The 17872-nt window shown below is 39.1% G+C and overlaps 2 protein-coding genes across 3 annotated transcripts; both read right to left on the bottom strand.

Annotated features, from left to right (window-relative positions):
- Nucleotides 1-394: 394 nt before the first annotated feature.
- vps51 (VPS51 subunit of GARP complex) lies at nucleotides 395-9446 on the bottom strand. Of its 2 annotated transcripts, XM_077546996.1 has the most exons (12): nucleotides 9242-9446; nucleotides 8977-9166; nucleotides 8671-8800; nucleotides 8440-8586; nucleotides 8130-8349; nucleotides 5976-6837; nucleotides 5053-5268; nucleotides 4840-4923; nucleotides 3563-3697; nucleotides 3361-3482; nucleotides 1262-1349; nucleotides 395-1191 (listed from the first exon to the last, which is right to left on the bottom strand). In XM_077546996.1, exons 2-12 carry the CDS (start codon nucleotides 9148-9150, stop codon nucleotides 931-933), a joined length of 2439 nt encoding a protein of 812 aa, XP_077403122.1. In that variant the 5' UTR covers nucleotides 9151-9166; nucleotides 9242-9446; the 3' UTR covers nucleotides 395-930. The 2 variants fall into 2 exon arrangements, with proteins under 2 accessions (XP_077403122.1, XP_077403121.1); XM_077546995.1 differs by having other exon boundaries at nucleotides 8977-9445.
- Nucleotides 9447-9739: 293 nt separating this feature from the next.
- Nucleotides 9740-17868, bottom strand: frmd8 (FERM domain containing 8). Its single transcript, XM_077547530.1, has 11 exons — nucleotides 17481-17868; nucleotides 15968-16065; nucleotides 15702-15869; nucleotides 15179-15280; nucleotides 14817-14875; nucleotides 14408-14574; nucleotides 13213-13425; nucleotides 13018-13141; nucleotides 12764-12913; nucleotides 11930-12158; nucleotides 9740-11845 (listed from the first exon to the last, which is right to left on the bottom strand). Exons 2-11 carry the CDS (start codon nucleotides 16056-16058, stop codon nucleotides 11733-11735), a joined length of 1416 nt encoding a protein of 471 aa, XP_077403656.1. The 5' UTR covers nucleotides 16059-16065; nucleotides 17481-17868; the 3' UTR covers nucleotides 9740-11732.
- Nucleotides 17869-17872: the final 4 nt, after the last annotated feature.

Genomic DNA, 17872 nt, shown 5'->3' with positions numbered 1-17872 from the left:
AAGAGACTTTGTCCAATCAGATAGTTTGCTTTGGTGGCGTCAGCAATCACCGCACGACATGCAGACTTGCTGGATAGATGTTGTGAAACAGAAACACCTGAATATTATATAAAATATCGTACCGACAATGTGATGATGTCGAACACCTTTTCTAGCCAGCCTTTGACCCGATGATGTTCACACGTTTATTACAAATAAACAGTACTGCACACATTTAAACACAAACAATTTAGGACGGCTCCATAATTTCCTCTCATCGGCTACTAATGATTTTTTTTGGGGTCTTTTTTTTTCTTTAACGGGTAATGTACCTGGTAAATAGTGCAGCTAACTACTTATATAGTGGAAATAGCAGAGAATGACAGAGGTGCATACAAAATGGAAATAAAAAGCATTTAGAGATTGCAACACATTTATTTAGACATTGTGATTCAATCGCTACTCTGTACCTAAATGGCACAAAACATGTGACCACTGCAGATTAACTGCCATTCTTGTTCTTAATTAAATGCCAAAGATGATTTGCAAAGAAGAGAGAAAGACCTTCCTCATATGTTCAGGACTATATTGAACATAGTTCCAGTTTTATGAAGTCAAGATTTTATTAATAAAATACAAGCATAATGCTCTGTTCCACATTCACCGTTAACACATACAGTATGTGTGAGAAATTATTCTGTTTAAAATTCAGTAATTCGACTCGTTTGGAGCACCATTGCAACTATATGAAGAAAAAAAATCTGAGAAAAATTAGGTTTTGGACTGATTCAACTTATAGTGTTTGCTTACGACTGTAACTGTTTTATTAGTGTCTTGGGAGTTAGTTACGGTTTCATGCTATAGCTAGCATTTAGCAGTACGCTTAACAAAACACATCCAGTGTTTGAGAACATCCAGTAGTTGTGTGCGCGCTCTGGTGCACTTTGAGCTTTAACCTCGCTCACAGATAACCTCAATGACGCTCTGCTCCATCGGCGCGGGATCCAGGCAGCGGTGGGCGGAGCTCCCTACTATCTCATCCAGCAGGAAATGCACAAGGTTCTCGTCGGACACAAAACGCCACAAGTACATCTGCAGGTAGTGGCAGTCGACCTGGATTTGCTGCAGCCCGTAGCGGCCAAAAGTGCGCAGGCGGACGCACTCCAGAAATGTCTTTAAGCTGATTTTGATGATTCCCGTCATGACGGAAACCTGCAACGGAGGAGCGATGAGTGATTTGTGTGCGCTTGTGAGGGAGAACGTGGGGAAGAAGCGTACTTGCCTTATTGAACTCTACTGAGCTGAAGATATCAATGCGCTCAGAAAACAATTTGTGAATGTTGCTCAATAGATTGGTGTCCATGGGAGCACTGCAGAGAGAGGGCAAATTATTTACTAAAGTAGAGCGAAAATTAAGCAATATTAAAATGTGCTTCCCTGCATTCAGTCGTGTCGTCAAGCAGGGCAGTTCTACGCCACTGTTATAGACGGTCGTTATATACAGTAATCCTCCGCATATTTGCAGTTTATTATTTATTATTAACATATCCGGAGATATTAGCTGAAAAATTCGCCAAATTGTGTTTTTGTAGGCATGTTTGATAACATTTAAAATGTTATTAACTCATTCACTGGCATTGACCGCTATAAACGCCAAAAATTCATTTGAACTATTTCTATTAGTTTAACTTTTTTCCCACTTTTGTTTACAAGAGTATGAAAACCTAGACATTTTTTTAAAAATAATCTTTTATTTTATTTTATTTTTTTAAAGAAAAATTATTAAAAATTAGGGGTGTCAGGCGATTTAATTATTAAAAATTAGTAATTGTAATTAATCGCATGACTTCAATAGTTAACTCACTATTAATCACAAATTTTATATCTGTTCTAAATGTACAATGATTTTTATTCTTTAATTGTGAATTTATTTTCTGCTAAGAATGGGAGAATAGAATAGAAACCTAAACTGGGTCGAAAATTCATTTGAACTATTTCTGTTAGTTTCACATTTTTTTCCCACTTTTGTTAACAAGAGTATGAAAACCTAGAAAAAAAATATTGTACATATAGAACAGATAAAAAATGTGTGATTAATGTTGAGTTTAAATTATTAAGTAATCAAACAAAAAAGAAAATATTAAAAAATAGGGTCATCAGATTAATTACATTTTAAATAATAAATCGTAATTAATCGCACGACTTCAACAGTTAACTCACGATTAATCACAAATTTCTGTTCTAAACGTACAATAATTTTTTTTCTACAAAAGTGGAAAAAATGTGAAACTAATAGAAATAGTTCAAATTAATTTTTGACGTCTATAGCAGTGAATGAATTAAAAAAAGAAAACATTATTAAAAATTTGGGGCGTCAGGCGATTAAAATTTGTAATCATAATTAATCGCATGACTTCAATAGTTAACTCACGATTAATCACAAATTTTATATCTGTTCTAAACGTACAATACATTTTTTTCTAGATTTTTATACTCTTGTTAACAAAAGTGGGAAAAAAAGTTAAACTCATAGAAATAGTTCAAATGAATTTTTGACGTCTATAGCCGTCAATGGCAGTGAATGAGTTAAACATGCCTACAAAAATTTTACTTTTTTTTCCCAGACCAATACAAATATGAGTATTCAACTCTTGAGTTGTCACAGATACCAAGTACTGATACCACTAACATAACATTTCCCCCAAAAAACACAAACATTTTTAAAGAAAGAACTAATTATCCCAGGATAGGATTGTCCTTAAATTAATGGCAATTTTCTACTCAGCAAATTTCTATGGATAGTTCCTGATCATAAAACAGCCACAAGAGGCTGGCTTAATTTAGTATTGGCTGCACTCTTGTGGCAATTTTACGATCAGGAAAAATAAATCATTAGAATAGAAAATTGCCATTATTTTCATGTAATTTTAAATAAAAAATGTTATATTATTTTTGTGTGTGTGTGTGTGTGGGGGGGGGGGGGGAGTTAATGCATCATAAGTAATAGTGGTATCAGGTCTTGGTATCGGTAACTACTCAAGAGTTAAGAACTGGTCTGAAAAAGTGGTATCAAACATCCCTAATAAAGATCTTAAATGAATGACTCGCTGATAGTTGGAGTCAAAAACTGTATAACAAATAAATTGTCTGGTAAATGGAAAGTTGCGATACAAGCTAGAAAGACAATTAAAAAATGAGTAATATATATATTTATAATGTAATCAATTTCAAATTTTACCATAATGAGGTTTATGTTTTAACATGATTATCACACTTTTTAACTTCTTTTCCACTTTTGTACATTTCGATTGCATAGTATTGTAACCGGAAAAAAAAGTTCTCTCACTGCTGATGTCCAAGAGGTCATGAAAAGCACTCTACCTTGGTGTGAAGCTTGCAGCGTAGCGAGTTTGCTGCCTTGAGCTGCTGTAGACCGAGAAAGTCCTTTTGCTGGAGTCGCTGCTGTGCGCTTTCCTCACACCTTCTTCATACAGAAGACCCACCTAAGGCGACAAACAGGGATATAGCAAGCGGGCTCAAAAGATAGAAAGCGAGGACGGCGTTATTAGACCAAATATGTCACCTGCACGTCAATGGAGGTGGTGTCCTCTACAACTCTCTTCATCACCGCGCGCACATTTCGGGGCTCGATAGTGTTGACCCAGTCTCGAGTTTCGACACTCTTTCGAAGCATCTGGGAAATAATAAGGCCCTGAACCTGCAAATATGAACAGACATACTGCGTTAATTGAAATAAAGCTTAATGATAAGATATTTTATTGTTAGTTGAGATTCATTCATAAACAAGACATGACTGGATCTAGAATATTTCATACAAGAATTCAGGTGTCAAACGCAAGCATTTTCTGTTCAGATATTCTGACCCACTCATGCACGGTAGTTTAACAAAACAATATTTGATTTGACTTTTTATTTTTATGTTTGAATTGTATTTTGAACAAGCATAAAAATAAAAAACTGTGAAGTGAAAACTTGTGAAAAAAATAAGAAGACAAAAGCAGTTGAAACAAACAAAAACAATAATTTCATGTTAATCAAATGAAGCAACAAGAAATATAAAGTAAGTCCTTGGTATTAAGTTAGATATACTGTACATGTTGTATAGACTTTTATGTTCCTACCCTATCAAAATATATATTTTTTCTCATTTATATATTTTGTTAAACATAGTACACTAATAGGCTATATAGTATACAATTGGACTTAATGATGATTAACACGCTTGTTATTAGTTAATAAATAATATACTATATACTTGGCTTTTAGATAACAGCAATAATAGTTATAATAATAATAATAATAATAATAAATGATGCAGTGAAGTTCTAAAACACTGCTTACTGTAATCACAATATTAAATCATTTGCCCCCAAAAATGAATAAATACGATCTATTTTAAATGTTACCATGGTCCCAAAAACGTATTTGTACGTTTTTTTAATAAAAAAAAAAAAGCTAGAGTAGGCTTTGATCTGAAGCGAAAGCTTAAAGCGATGGTACAAAACAAAAACGGCCAGTGGCAGCAGAGCATAAGAGATCAATCAGGGCCATGTTGCAAAAAGCTATTTCCCCCCACAGTTTTAAACAGATTTGTGAATAATGATTGAACCCATCTATATTCAGAAACAGATAGAAATATACTTTTTTTTTCCTGATGAAAGAAGAGGCTCTAATCGTTCTTTTGAAGGTTCCAGGTTTTTATAGCAATAGAACACAATATTGTGTGGGCCTAGCAAAATCAGTCAAAATCCAGTAAAACAACCGGGAGCGAAGGGGGTTGCTTCAGTGAAAATGGCTGCGAGTAACAAAACTGAGCATGATTATCTCTGAGATTTCTACCTTGACGTAATGGTTCAGTAGTTTCTGTGCTGCCTCCCTGGCTTCTGCACATAGAGCCGTGACGGCCGTTACCGGACTGTGATGCTGCAAATGTACAAAAAGAAGCAAACGTTTAGCGAGAAATAAAGCGGAATTTAATAATTCAACACAAAAGCCAGCATGTGTAGTTTAGCTCAAAAAAATATAAGCATATGATGACAAGCTATTTATTACCTGTGCCAGGAACTGTTCGTCAGTAAGAGTGAGTATGTAGGAGATTGTCGAGGTTTCATAGTCCAAGCAGAGTCGAGAAAGGAGCAACAGGAGGGCTGGTGGGGTTGACCCCCCTTTGTCTCCTGCACTTTCACAAAACTGACGGGAGGACTGACACACAAACTTGATGAAGCTCACGATCAGGCTCTCGCGGACACCCTGGCAGCAGAATTCCCCCTACAACAAGAAATTGGATTGAAGTCGCATTAGAAACGGCCAAAGTTACTGGCTTTGCAAAATTTACTTTGGAATTTAACTCATTTGCTCCCAGAAACGTATCAATAAGTTCTTTTTAAAATGTTTTGAGTGCCCCAAAAACGTTTTTTTTATGTTTTTTTTTTTTTAATGCTAGAGCATACAGAAGGCTTTGATGCAGCCTCTTAACTGCAAAGAACGGTTGAAGAAGTGGTAGTTATTACAAAAATGGCCAGCAGGTGGCAGCAGAGTATAAGGGATCCACCAGGGCCATGTTGCAAACAAGCCGATTTCCCCACAGTTTTAAACAGATTAGTGAATAATGATGAAACTTAGCTATATTCTAATGCTAATTTCTGCAAAACGGAAACAGATAGAAATATACTTTTTTTCTGACAAAAGAACACAATATTCTGTGGGCCTTTTTAAAATCAGTCAAAATCCAGTAAAACAGCCAGGAGTGAAGGGGGTTGCTTCAGTCAAAATGGCTGGGAGTAAGTGAGTTAATATTTGTGGCGTTTTTATCAGGTCCTTGATACGATAAAAATATATAGATAAATAGATGTGCCATAATTAATCGATATTGGACTGAATCGAATTTAATTGGAAAAAAAATCCAAACTGAATCGAACTGAACTCTTGTGAATCGATTGAGGAAGTTAGAATCGCTACCCAGCCCTATTATTCACCTTAAAGTAGGGCTTGTTGGAGAAAGTGATGTCCTTGGCTGTGAACAGATGCACGGACGCCAACACGGACTTGATCTGATTTAAGATGGAAGCTGACAGGGAGGACAGCAGCTCCGGGAGGCCGCTCGGAGCATCTCGGCCAGAGCCGGCCCCCGGAGCGGCCAGCGAGAGGCGGGGCGTCGCCAGGGCCTGCCTCACGTCTGTCAAGCTGTCCATGTAGAAGCTCTGGAGAGCGGCGAGGTACTGCTTGACACGCTCCGTCGCGGCGCGGATCACAATCTCAGTGCCTTGGTTCGGCACGGAGGAGCCCGGCAGCAGCTTGGCCACGGCCTGGAGTCTGCGGTGAAATCGGTCAAGGGCGCGGACCAAGAGGGAGTTGTCCGCGACCCCCTTTTCCTCTTGGATCCTTCGCTCCACAAGTGAGAAATATCGAGTGGCCAGATCGTCCACGAAGGCGTTCAGCTTGCTGTTTGCCATCTGAGGAATATTCTTTGACGCCAGCTCGCCTGTCTGAGCGTGCGTGATGAAAAGTTCTTGATATGATGTAATTACTAAACACAAGCTGCTGACAAACTCGTTGCAGCCTCTGTCGATGAACTCCAGGATGTCGGTGTTGGAGGAGGGGGACGGGAAAGCGCTTGTTTTGGGCGTGCCGGCAGGTGGTGACCTGCGTGCGGGCGCATCGTTCACGGATGATACAGTCTGGCTCGGTCTTATCTCAGCCTCCAGGCCCTGCAGGTCCGATTCCAGGCGGGAGCCCGCATGGCTCAGGAACTTTTCACAAAGCTCCTCTGCTGGCTCATCCAACTGCAACAGCAGCTCCACGCACTCCGATAAGTCTTTAGCACTTGAGCCACCGTCCCTGTGAACAGAACAACACACGGAAATAAACGACTATCGGTACAGCACAACTTCTTGTTGCTTCGTGGAACAAAATGTAACTTTTGTTAAGTTTAACTATGAATGACAACAAAAACAATGAAGCAAATTATATTACATTAGAGGTGCAACGATTAATCGACAACTAATCAATTATCAAATTAACTCATTCACTGCCATTGACGGTAAAAATTCATTTGAACTATTTCTATTAGTTTAACATTTTTTTTCCACTTTTGTTAACAAGAGTATGAAAACCTAGAAAAAAAAGATTGTACATTTAGAACAGATATAAAATGTGTGATTAATCGTGAGTAAACGATTGAAGTCATGCAATTAAAAAATTGAATCGCCTGACGTGATTTAAAAAAGAAAAGAAGAAATAAAAAATTAGAGGCGTCATTTATAACAATTAAATTTTTTTATCATAATTAATCGCATGACTTCAATAGTTAACTCACGATTCATCACAAATGTTATATCTGTTCTAAATGTACAATTAAAAAAAAAATCGAGGTTTTCATACTCTTGTTAACAAAAGTGGGGAAAAAAATTAAAATAATAGAAATGGTTCAAATACATTTTTGACGTATATAGCCGTCAATGGCAGTGAATGAGTTAATCAATAATCATTTTTCACTGATTATCTTTGTGTTGAATCAAAATAAAATGTTTGCTTTTAATTTGGAAAACAATAATCAACAATTTTGACTATTTTCCAACAGGCCAAGCCAGCAACTGGAACATAATTAATTTCAATGAAATGTTAATTTAAAAATAATGCCCTGTTTTTGAATACATGGATGGAAATTATAGCATTTAACATTACAACAAAATGATCATACTGCAAACACCTCACCATTCTGTATTTACACATTTGACTTTTTTTTTTCCTTTTAACCTCACTAAAAACTTTATTTACATTTTTTGTACTCCATCTTTGGCTTCTTGCTGCCAAGAAAATATGAGTGCGTTAAGGAGCCTCATTTAGATTCATATAGTGCTTTACTGCCACCTTGTGGAATCTTGGTGCCAAGGAAATATGTTGAAAGCTTTCCCTTCTTGGGTGTCATTAATTACTCATTTGTGGCACAGTTTGCAACAAAATACACTTTCATGAGCATTACAAGGTCAAAGAGCACAAAATTGTAACTTCCAGATATATATTTCCTACATCTGGCTGAAATGTGACATTAAGATGGCATCACAGTTGCGCAGGTGTTTTGTGAAGCTGAGCCGTGATTGGCTGTTAGAGACGTCAACAAAAAAACTGACCTGAATTTCTGCCGAAGCTCCTGCGCCAGCTTGTCCATGATGGCGTGACAGTCATCCTGAATTCCCTTGAAGGACGGCATGTGGCTGTACTGCTGCAGCACGCAGCGAGCGCGCCGGTGCGAACTCACTGCTTGAGCGTAGGCTCGCAGCTCCAAGCATTTGTTTAATCTAGCAGGCAGTTCAAACAGAAACTGCAACTTTCTTAACAAAGTGTGGACCCCTAAGGAAGGTGTAAAGAATACAGAACAAGAAAAACATGAAGTCATACCACAAACCACTCAACAAAACGGTGAGGTTCCCGGTCTGTCACCTGAGAGTTTTGTAATCTGAGCATGCTGGTCTTCAAGGGTACCGCTGATGCGAGCACTAAAATCAGTGATTGTCGCCATGTTTGCAGACAGACAGTCCATTTCATCCTCCATCTTTTTGAAATCATTCTTCATCTTTCTTATGGTGTCTTGAGAAAGAAAGGTGAGATGATTGGGACGATCGAGGATAAAGTTCTCAACAGTTATTTAAGGGTGACAGTGAATTCTCTCACCTGTAGCGGATATGAACTTGTTGTAGTTTTCATAGACCAGCGTCTGCATGTCGCTATCCAATGAACGGATCTGCTTGACCATGCAGGTCTCCTGGTCCATCAGCTCCGCAAGAGAGCATTCCCTTCGAAGCTAAATTGGGACACACAATGGTCGTTGGTGAGCCACGCACATAAGACCGTTGCCTTTAATGCAATTATTCATTTTATTTACCACGATATTTGTTAATTTTATCTTGTGTTTTTATTTGTATTTATTTATACATTTTAAAGGTAGTGCTATTGTGACAGGAGGAGCCCCTGCCTCACCTTGTTTAGGTAGTGCTCGGGGTCAAAATGCGGCCCGTTGATGTCACAGGGATCCAGGGACTGCGGCTTCTCATCCGACTTTCCTTCTTCGTTGAGTCCGTAGTAGAGCTTCAACATACCGTGTACCCTTCGCTTCTTCCCGGGGTCCTCGGAGGTCGGGGCTTCGGCTTCCATTGCTATCGGCGGCCAACTGATTGACAAACAGTAGCTGAGAGTCAGATGCCGAACCGCCAGCTAGCAGGAACAAAATCGAATGTTTACGGACCGAAAGCGGTACCCGGCTGCAAAGCAGCTGTGCAATTTCCCTGCAGCTTCGCGATTTACATGCACGCCAACCGTTTCCAAGAAACAGCTTTATACTTTAGTAAAGGCGTTTAACACCTAAGCCGAAATATACCACTTCCGGATGCGTAGCACTGTAGGCGTTGCCGTTGCAGTTGTGTCGCCAAAGACTATGTGCAGACAAGAGAATCCGAAATATACCACTTCCGGATGCGTAGCACTGTAGGCGTTGCCGTTGTAGTTGTGTCGCCAAAGACTATGTGCAGACAAGAGAAAATTTATCATATCCTTGAAGTTGTGCTTCCGGGTTATGGGCGTGGAAATGACAGCGTTTGGCATGTTTCGTTTGAATATGATACTGTATATTATATTATATTAGTTTAATACATAATAGTATCGTATATATGCAAGGTCCATACAATCGTATCAAATTCCAAACACAAGCGCTGAAAAAAAAACCGAAGACAAAAAAAGGGGGGGGGAGGGGTAAAAGTAACTTTAATTGGTCAAGTAACCAAATTTTGACAAGTCTTTACGCTGCAATTGGGAAAATATTGCAGCTCCCACAAAGGAAATTAAAAATGAGTTAATATGAATAAGTTGCAATTTCAGTGGGGATACATCCAGGGGTCAATGAGTTTATATTTTAGGTGGACTTAAACATGTCAAACACATACGATATCGATAAACTAAAAAAAAAAAAAAATCAACACTTGTGAATTGAGAGTTCTATGAAGTAACCAAATATTTTTCATAATACAACAAATAAAAACCGAGATGCTAAGGAAAACGGCCACAAGGGTTTACATTTGTTTCATTCCTCAGCAACAGTTTGCAACAGAACCAAGAAATCTTGACCGCAAACTCCACAAGCACCAGTAAGATGAAAATTTTGCATTACCATCTTGACTAAAGAAAAAAAAAAAGAAAAAAGGATGACCACTTAAAAGTAAAATTCAATTTCAATTACACTACATATATTACAAACATTTTAGTGTTTATTCATTAATACCCAGAACTCAACATACTCTGAAGTCCGGTACATCTGTGCATGGTCTCAATGACTTCCGGAAATGTTGAAATACTTAATAGATATGCTGAAAAAAATAGGCTAAATCATCAGTTTAGAAAAGCAAGGCATACATACTGTATTGTGACATAGTAAAAAAAGGGACATGCTGACCGAATGAATAAGTAATTCGGGTCTTCCCACTGCCCCTCAAACTCTTGCCACCAAAAGGAGACTAAGCTGAGCTAAATAAATGTGTATAATACTTGAGAAAGTACACAGTTAACTGGTCAAACAAAAGCCAAACTCCATTGACTGCTTCAGTGCACTACAGTACTGCCATCTGGATACAAACGGAAAACAAATATGAAAGGCACTTGATGTTTCTGAAAAGTGACGTACATGACTTTTTTTTGCGTACAAACCCATACACAGGTACATGAACATGAAAATACTAACATAAACAAAATATATATAAACAGTGCAAACTTATAGAAGTTGATCACATGAATTGGAATGCCTATTCTACAATGTGACATGCATATTAGCAACCACACCTTGGGCTGTGACAGGTTGGCTACACAACCTATCTGACGAGCGCAGAAAAGTAAAAATATTGAATTGGTTGGCTGGAAATTAAGGAATTTGATGTCAGAATGGCTTAAAAGATGATATGTGCAAGATGTGAGATGTGCAGTATACTTTCTTTGATGCCCATTAGTGAGGTGGTGGCGTTTACACGCTTAGTGACGCGCCTGCTGAGTTCTAGTAGAAAAACCCTTCCCATCAGCTTGTTGCATTATTTTTTTTTTGCAATGAAAAGCATTGTTGTGCATGTTATTTTTTAAATGTTTAGTGAACAATCCAAAGATGCGCCCTCGCCAAGTCAGCAAACACTAAAGCCTAGATGCATAAAAACTGAACGTGTCATTCCTAAAGTATTGTCTCCTTGCGGGCCTTCCGAAACAAGGCACTGACAGCTGAAAGAAAGCATGCTATAGACTTGAGATGATTTGCCCTGAAATTCTTAAGGAGTCATATTATAGACTAAGTTGGTAATGATTTAGTCAGGCTATCAAGGGTTGCAAAGGAAAAAGAGGTAAGTCAGCTGTTACGCTGAAGAGTTGTTGGATTTTTGCTCATGAGCACCGCAGGGGTCAAAAGGTTCATGTGACGGCCGTCAGTAGCAGTCATTTCTATAAGGCTTTTCTCATTTTATTTATAGGCTGTTGTCGGCACTCGATGCCTACTACACTTGTGACCCTTTGAAGCATGTCGACTAAGAAATCACTTGGTGTTCACATTAATAAATCTGCAAAATATACACAACGTCAGAAGATAAATATGGTCAAAATCAGATCCCTCACTTGGTCCAACTTATGCTTTTGTGTCATTCTCCAAGCTTCTCCTTTAAATGTTCTGTTTGGTCTTTGTGAGCAGTCGGCGGTGCTGCAGGTGTTGAACTTTAACCCTGCTCCAGGTTCTCTGTCACTTGCACAGAAGAGTACATGGGTCCAGATGTCTGTCTCGTGAAAAAGGACGCAGCTCTTTTCGGTTTTAAGCATTTGATTTCTTTTCCTGGACAAAAGAACAGACAAAAGTTTGATCTTTTTTTCCTTGACTTGTCCGTGCATAGTAATCAATTTAGGGGGGAAACCTCACCATTGTCAACGTAGTTAATGGTGTTGAGTGAATGGACCCGGCTGCAGACGACGCTGCTCTGCCGGCGCAACATCCCGCGCCGTCCCCCGCGCCCGTTCTTGCCGCTGTCGTCTTTGCCAGACGCTTGTTGTGACTGACCCGCATCACCGTCTGTTTCTGCCGCGGCTCCTCCCTCGGACACCGACCTCAGCTCCATACAAAACTCGATAAAGCCACTCATGAGCTCTGCCTAACCAACATAACAGACACGCAAAATACGGTTCAGCCGGAGCTCATTTTTGTGTGGTCCTTGAATGCATCACCATCTATAAAGACATGCTGCACACCATGAATCACGACCTGATGTTATTTCATCCGTCCCTAACATTTCTTGACAATAATATGTTATATGTGACCTCACAAGTCTAAACATGACATTCTGATTAATATTACATTTGTGGAATACAAGTTATTCAGCAAAATTCATCCATTTTTAGCTATCTCAAGGCGCGGCCATTTTGCCACTTGCTGTCGACTGAAGATGACATCACAGTTGCTCAGGGCTCAGGCAACGGCCAATCACAGCTGACCTGTTTTCTAAAGCCGAGCTGTGATTGGTTGTAACCTGAGGCCTGAGCAACTGTGATGTCATTTTCACTCGACAGCAAGTGGCAAAATGGCCACCTTCTGATATCGATAAAAACTGCTGGATTTTGCTGCTTAACTCATATTCCACTAACGCCATATTAAACCAAATACTGTATTTAGACTAGTGGGGCTGCATAGAACATATTATTGTCAAGAATTTTTGGGGGGGTTGACTTCCCCTTCAAATTTATCAAACATTATACTCACTTGTTTGGAGTAAATCTTCAGCAACTTGTTGACCGGCGTGCCATCTTCGTCGCCGTCAAACTCCAGCCACAGGATGTGCGAGTCACCTTCTTCCTCGGGGTAGCTGTGGTCCCAAGAAAGCTCACTGAAGCGCAGGCCGAGAAGCACATGCTGCGCCGACGCGTGTCCAAGAAGAGGAGTCAGTGTTACAGGTGGGAAATGTAAACGGGACTTTTCTGTATTTGGCAAGGCTGAGCAAACAAAAGAGCACCCACTTTCTCCTTGACGTCCATCACGTAAACTCCCTCCAGAGAGATACTGACATTGACGGCTTTGCGTCTGACCCTCTGAAGGATCCCTTGGGCGGGTTTGTCAATCTCACCATCAAAAAAAGCACACCTGTTTGAACAGTTCATTAAGTTATCAGTGATTTATTATGTGTTTAATTTTGTAATTAAAGGGTCTCTTACCCGTAGTAAGGCAGAGAGTGACATGTTCTGAGGTACTGCTGGAGAATCTCAGAGTGCAGCAGAGAGTCTCCAGATATGTTGATCTTTCTGTAACCCTCCAAGAGATTCTCCTCCAAACCTGCCTGGCGACTCGACTTCCCTCTCAATGTGGAAAATAAACCGCCACCCCCAATAACCACATGCACTGGTAGGAACGAAGACAACTTCTTCTCTCTGTTGGTGGACGAACATGACAGCAATGATAGAGTATAAACATGTTGCGCTATTTGAATTCACTAAATGTACAAATTCTCCAGTCAGTGGATGAATGGAAGGAAAATGTTTGCACTCTAAAAACAATTGGGGCCAAAATTAACCCAAACTGGGTCAAAAAGGGACAGAATCAACATTTTGGGTTGTTCAACTAAACCAATACGTTGGTAAAATGAATAACCCACAAACCAACCCAATGTCAAATTAATAACATGCAAAACAACCTCAAAAATTGGTTTATTTGTATATTTAAATAACCATTAATTTAAATTGATCCAACATTTGGGGCTAAATACCTCAAAAAGTTGGGTCGGTTCATTACTGACCCAATTCATTTGGGTTATTCAACTAATCCAAAAAGTTGGATCCAACTATTAATAACTCACAAATCAACCCAAAAACCCATGGGTTGATTTGTGGGTTATTAATTTAAATTGACCCAACGATTGGGGTTAAATATCTCAAAAGTCAGGTTGGTTAATTTTTGACCCAATTCAGTTGGATTATTGAACTAACCCCAATAGTTGGGTCAAATGAATAACCCACATATCAACCAAACAACCCACATATCAACCAAACAACCCACAAATTGAGTTGATTTGTGGGTTATTAATTTAATTTGACCCAAGGATTGGGGTTAAAGATCTCAAAAGTCAGGTTGGTTAATTTTTCACCCAATTCAAAAATAATAATCATTAGATTATTAAACTAACCCCAAAAGTTGGGTCAAATTAATAACCCACGAATCAACCCCAAAATTGGTTTGATTTGTGGGTTATTAATTTAATTTGACCCAACTGTTTTTAGAGTGTGGTTGAGCGACAGGAAGTTTGGCGTATTCAAACTCAAGTGAGAGGTGCTCTCTCTTAGTGGTGACAAATAATAATTGTAATAGCAGCAAAGGCCGTATTTGTTCATTGGTAGTGCTCTTGCCTTTACTTACCGTATAGTAGTAGTCAATTTCTGCCTGTCCATGCCTGTCCCCTCATCAAGAGCAAGCGACAAGCCTCCAAGAGAGGCCCAGTGCTCGGGATCGCATGGGTATCGTCCAGTGATGATGTTGCTCTTGGCCTCTTCATATAAAAGTCGAAGCACTCCCTCATCTTCTATCTGAAGACCAGAGTTATGATTGATTCAACATCAAAACCAAGTGACAGTAAAGTCAAACTGAATTTTGTGTAGCTAAACTCACTGCTTTTAGCAATAATTAAAAAAAAAAAAGACAACAACACACACACACACACAGTACAATGCTGAATTTGTTAAGAACATTATCTTACAATTTAAAAAACAAAAAATTAAGACGCATTTTCTTTATTTATGCTTTCCCCAGAGATAAAGATCAGAAATACCTGCAGCTCTTTAGATTTGGGATAAAACACATTCCGACGGTATTGGAGGCAGGGCTCATCTGAGGAGAGAAAAGTGCATGAAGGCTCTGTGATGTTGCTGAGTAAATTGGATGCACTTGCACACTACTGTTACAAAATGTTGAAAGTCACTTCTTATCCATTTACATTTAAATGTAAAAATTCACTCTTGAAGCTATTGTGCCCATTGTGAGCTTTTGTTCTGAGTATATTCAAAAATGCGGCAAGTTAGTCTAAACAAGACGTCATTTGTAAAAGCTGACAACATTTTGACATTTTAAAGGTTAAAAATATCAGCATTTAACACGAGATGAAAAAGAAAGGCTTGGAGATCAATCGTTCACCTTGTGAAATGTCTTCCTCAGAGGCTACCGTGAAGCGATACAGCAAGTCTTGCCACTGGCGACACACCTTGTACGGTTGGTGCCTTGACTTTAGCTGCAGCTCTGTAGAGGAAAACGGAGGCACAATCATACATATGAAAGTGGAAACGTTGTGTTCAAGATATCAAATGAATAATATTCACCATTTTCATTTCTTACTTCAAGCATCATTTCACGCAGAAGCCAAATTAGGGTTTCCCCCCAAACTAAATTAGAAATCTGGTTCCTCCTTGGGATCCAACTACAAATACTGCATGTATACTTGATGACCTATGAAATATCTTGTAACAATTTACTCTTGACAAGTCTGCAGGACCAATTTGGAGTCCCGACCCTATTTTTGGAAAACATTGAGCTTAGACTTAGACTGATGATTCTACACAACTATAAAAGCATAACATTGGATATACAGCACTTGTTAAAAAAAAATTGCACAGCACTGACAAGGCTGTACGTATAAATATCACGTTTTTGTTTTTTTTACCAAGTAGAGGAGAAGACAGCCAGAAGGCAAAGGCATCTTGCGCACAATCAGGAACATGAAGAGCCTCTCGGACCGAGCGGCCCAACTCCTGCACGGTAACACTGCCGAGCGCTTCGACTGTTAAGTGTACTGCGCTGTCACCAAACAGGTATATAAGCACATCTTGAGCTGGGACGAAAACACAGTGAAAATGTCAGCAATATACTACAAAAAAATAAAGACATGTCCTGATGAGTATTTGACAGGGTGACTTATCACACACATACAGTGGGAGAGTGTAGCAGATGAAGCAACACTTCCTCTTTGCGAGTGGTCATCTGACGAGTCTGGGCGGAAGCTACACACATCTCCTTCCATCTCAAATCTGAAACACAAAAAAAAGAGAGGTCTCGAGTTACACTTGCACACGCTAAAATGTTATGTGCACGTTCCCAAACTTTTTGGGTCGAGCAAACTCTTCCAATAGAGAAACATTTCTCCTCTACCGATTTTGCAACCCTACATATCATGACATGGAATTATTGATCAACATTTCAACCTATGTATTCATGACCTGTTTTTTTAAAAGGAATGTGACCAAACTCAATTCAATTAACTGCTAGCTGGCGCACACACTGCCATTCACAGACAACATGGCTGTAAAAGGAACTATTTTACAAAAGCAGTCATAGACAATTTAGCAATTTAGTCAATACTACACTATGTCAACTACTTCAAAAAAAAAAGAGTGACTTTTGGATTTAATGAGTGCAATCATTTTCACAATGCGTCCTGTATGACAAGAAAGCCGCCACGCGTAAAGCAATGATGGAGTCATTAATCAATATGTTGGAAACTTTGACAGAAGATCGGTGCTTCCAAGATGAAAATATTTTGCAGAGGTCGCCTTGACTCACCTGTAAAAGATCTACATGAGAAATGGGAAGTCCGATTTACGTCAGGTCATAATCATATCACATCTTTAAGTTGTGCCAGAGTTATTGGTGTGCAGGTCCCCTATATAAGGCACTTAAATGATAAGAGCTAATTTATTGCATTTTGTTTGTGGCTTGTGGATCCTCTGCTCTTCGTATCTCAGTTTGAGAAGCATCCCAGTTGAGGAGAATTATGGATAAACCTCTTGTAATGGATTGGTGCAGTTAAAGTTCTGGCCACTGTTATGGAGAGTGAATAATAGCATTTTGTAGGACGAGTATTTATGTTAAATGACGTCCATTTCAAAACGCGGAAGCTGTATTTAACTGATTAATTTACTCCTACTTCTTAAATTGTAGAAATGGAGACAGCAACAAACATATAACACCCCAGTTGAGTAAAGATAACTTGTTGACGTGGAATTACCGTTAGTCACTATTCGTCTGCCCATCAACAAGGATTCCACAGGACTTAGTTCATCGCTATAACGCTTCCAAGCAGCCCTAACTTGTGCTAAGTGCTAGCAAGGCTAGCAACAAGGGCTAGCTACATAAACAAATTAAAGCGAATCCTGCAGAATATATGCATGCAATGGAACGCAATTGTTAAAACATGAGGAATCTTTTGAGGCATTCGCTCTCTAAATGTAAGTTTTGTAAACAAGGAGCCAAGACAGTGTAAAACCATATTTTGTGTTTCTGTAACAATATTCACCCAGCTGTCAGGCCTAGGACTTTTCACACACACAACGCACACACTAATAAATAATCTAAAACTATTAGCGTTGATGACTTTTGTGTTAGCATGCCTTCTAAACTACAACTGCTATTAGCAAGTGGATTATTTCTGTAGTGGTCGACCTACCAGTCACTTTGGGTGTAGTTGTCGCTCCACTCCTCTGTTGTCTCTTGGCATCAACTAATGTAGCTTAAATCGGTACGTTCGTCTACAATTCGTTTTTATATCATCGATTACTACCTCGCTGAAACTAGCTTTCCGGACAGGCGCGATTGTTACGGAGTGTGCAATTGGTGAACGAATCGCTTATTCTGATCAGTTCATTACAGGGTGTGACTTCAAACATATAATGTTCACCAACTAAAAAAAGAAACGCTCTTGTCCAAAAGTGGATATAAAAGAACACATTACAACATAGCCCAAAATAAACGTAATAAAGGGCGGTTTAATGTAATGACTCAAACGTCAATAAATCGGTTCGGAAATGACGGATCTAAAATAAGAGTTAAGAGTGTTTC

This window comes from Vanacampus margaritifer, chromosome 16 (assembly GCF_051991255.1).
Source record: "Vanacampus margaritifer isolate UIUO_Vmar chromosome 16, RoL_Vmar_1.0, whole genome shotgun sequence".
Lineage (NCBI taxonomy): Eukaryota > Metazoa > Chordata > Actinopteri > Syngnathiformes > Syngnathidae > Vanacampus > Vanacampus margaritifer.
This window is presented reverse-complemented; position numbering and strand designations above follow the sequence as displayed.

What these genes read in the sequence shown, in the direction of transcription:
- vps51 (XM_077546996.1), bottom strand. Translation starts at nt 9,150, where the DNA reads ATGGAAGCCGAAGCCCCGACCTCCGAGGACCCCGGGAAGAAGCGAAGG. An exon ending in CCGAGCACTACCTAAACAAG is followed by an intron (nt 8,801 to 8,976) that starts GTGAGGCAGGGG and finishes GTCCCAATTTAG; the next exon opens with CTTCGAAGGGAATGCTCTCT. An exon ending in GAGCTTCGGCAGAAATTCAG is followed by an intron (nt 6,838 to 8,129) that starts GTCAGTTTTTTT and finishes TTCTGTTCACAG; the next exon opens with GGACGGTGGCTCAAGTGCTA.
- frmd8 (XM_077547530.1), bottom strand. Translation starts at nt 16,058, where the DNA reads ATGGAAGGAGATGTGTGTAGCTTCCGCCCAGACTCGTCAGATGACCAC. An exon ending in CACTCTCTGCCTTACTACGG is followed by an intron (nt 13,142 to 13,212) that starts GTAAGAGACCCT and finishes CTGTTCAAACAG; the next exon opens with GTGTGCTTTTTTTGATGGTG. An exon ending in CATTAACTACGTTGACAATG is followed by an intron (nt 11,846 to 11,929) that starts GTGAGGTTTCCC and finishes TCTTTTGTCCAG; the next exon opens with GAAAAGAAATCAAATGCTTA.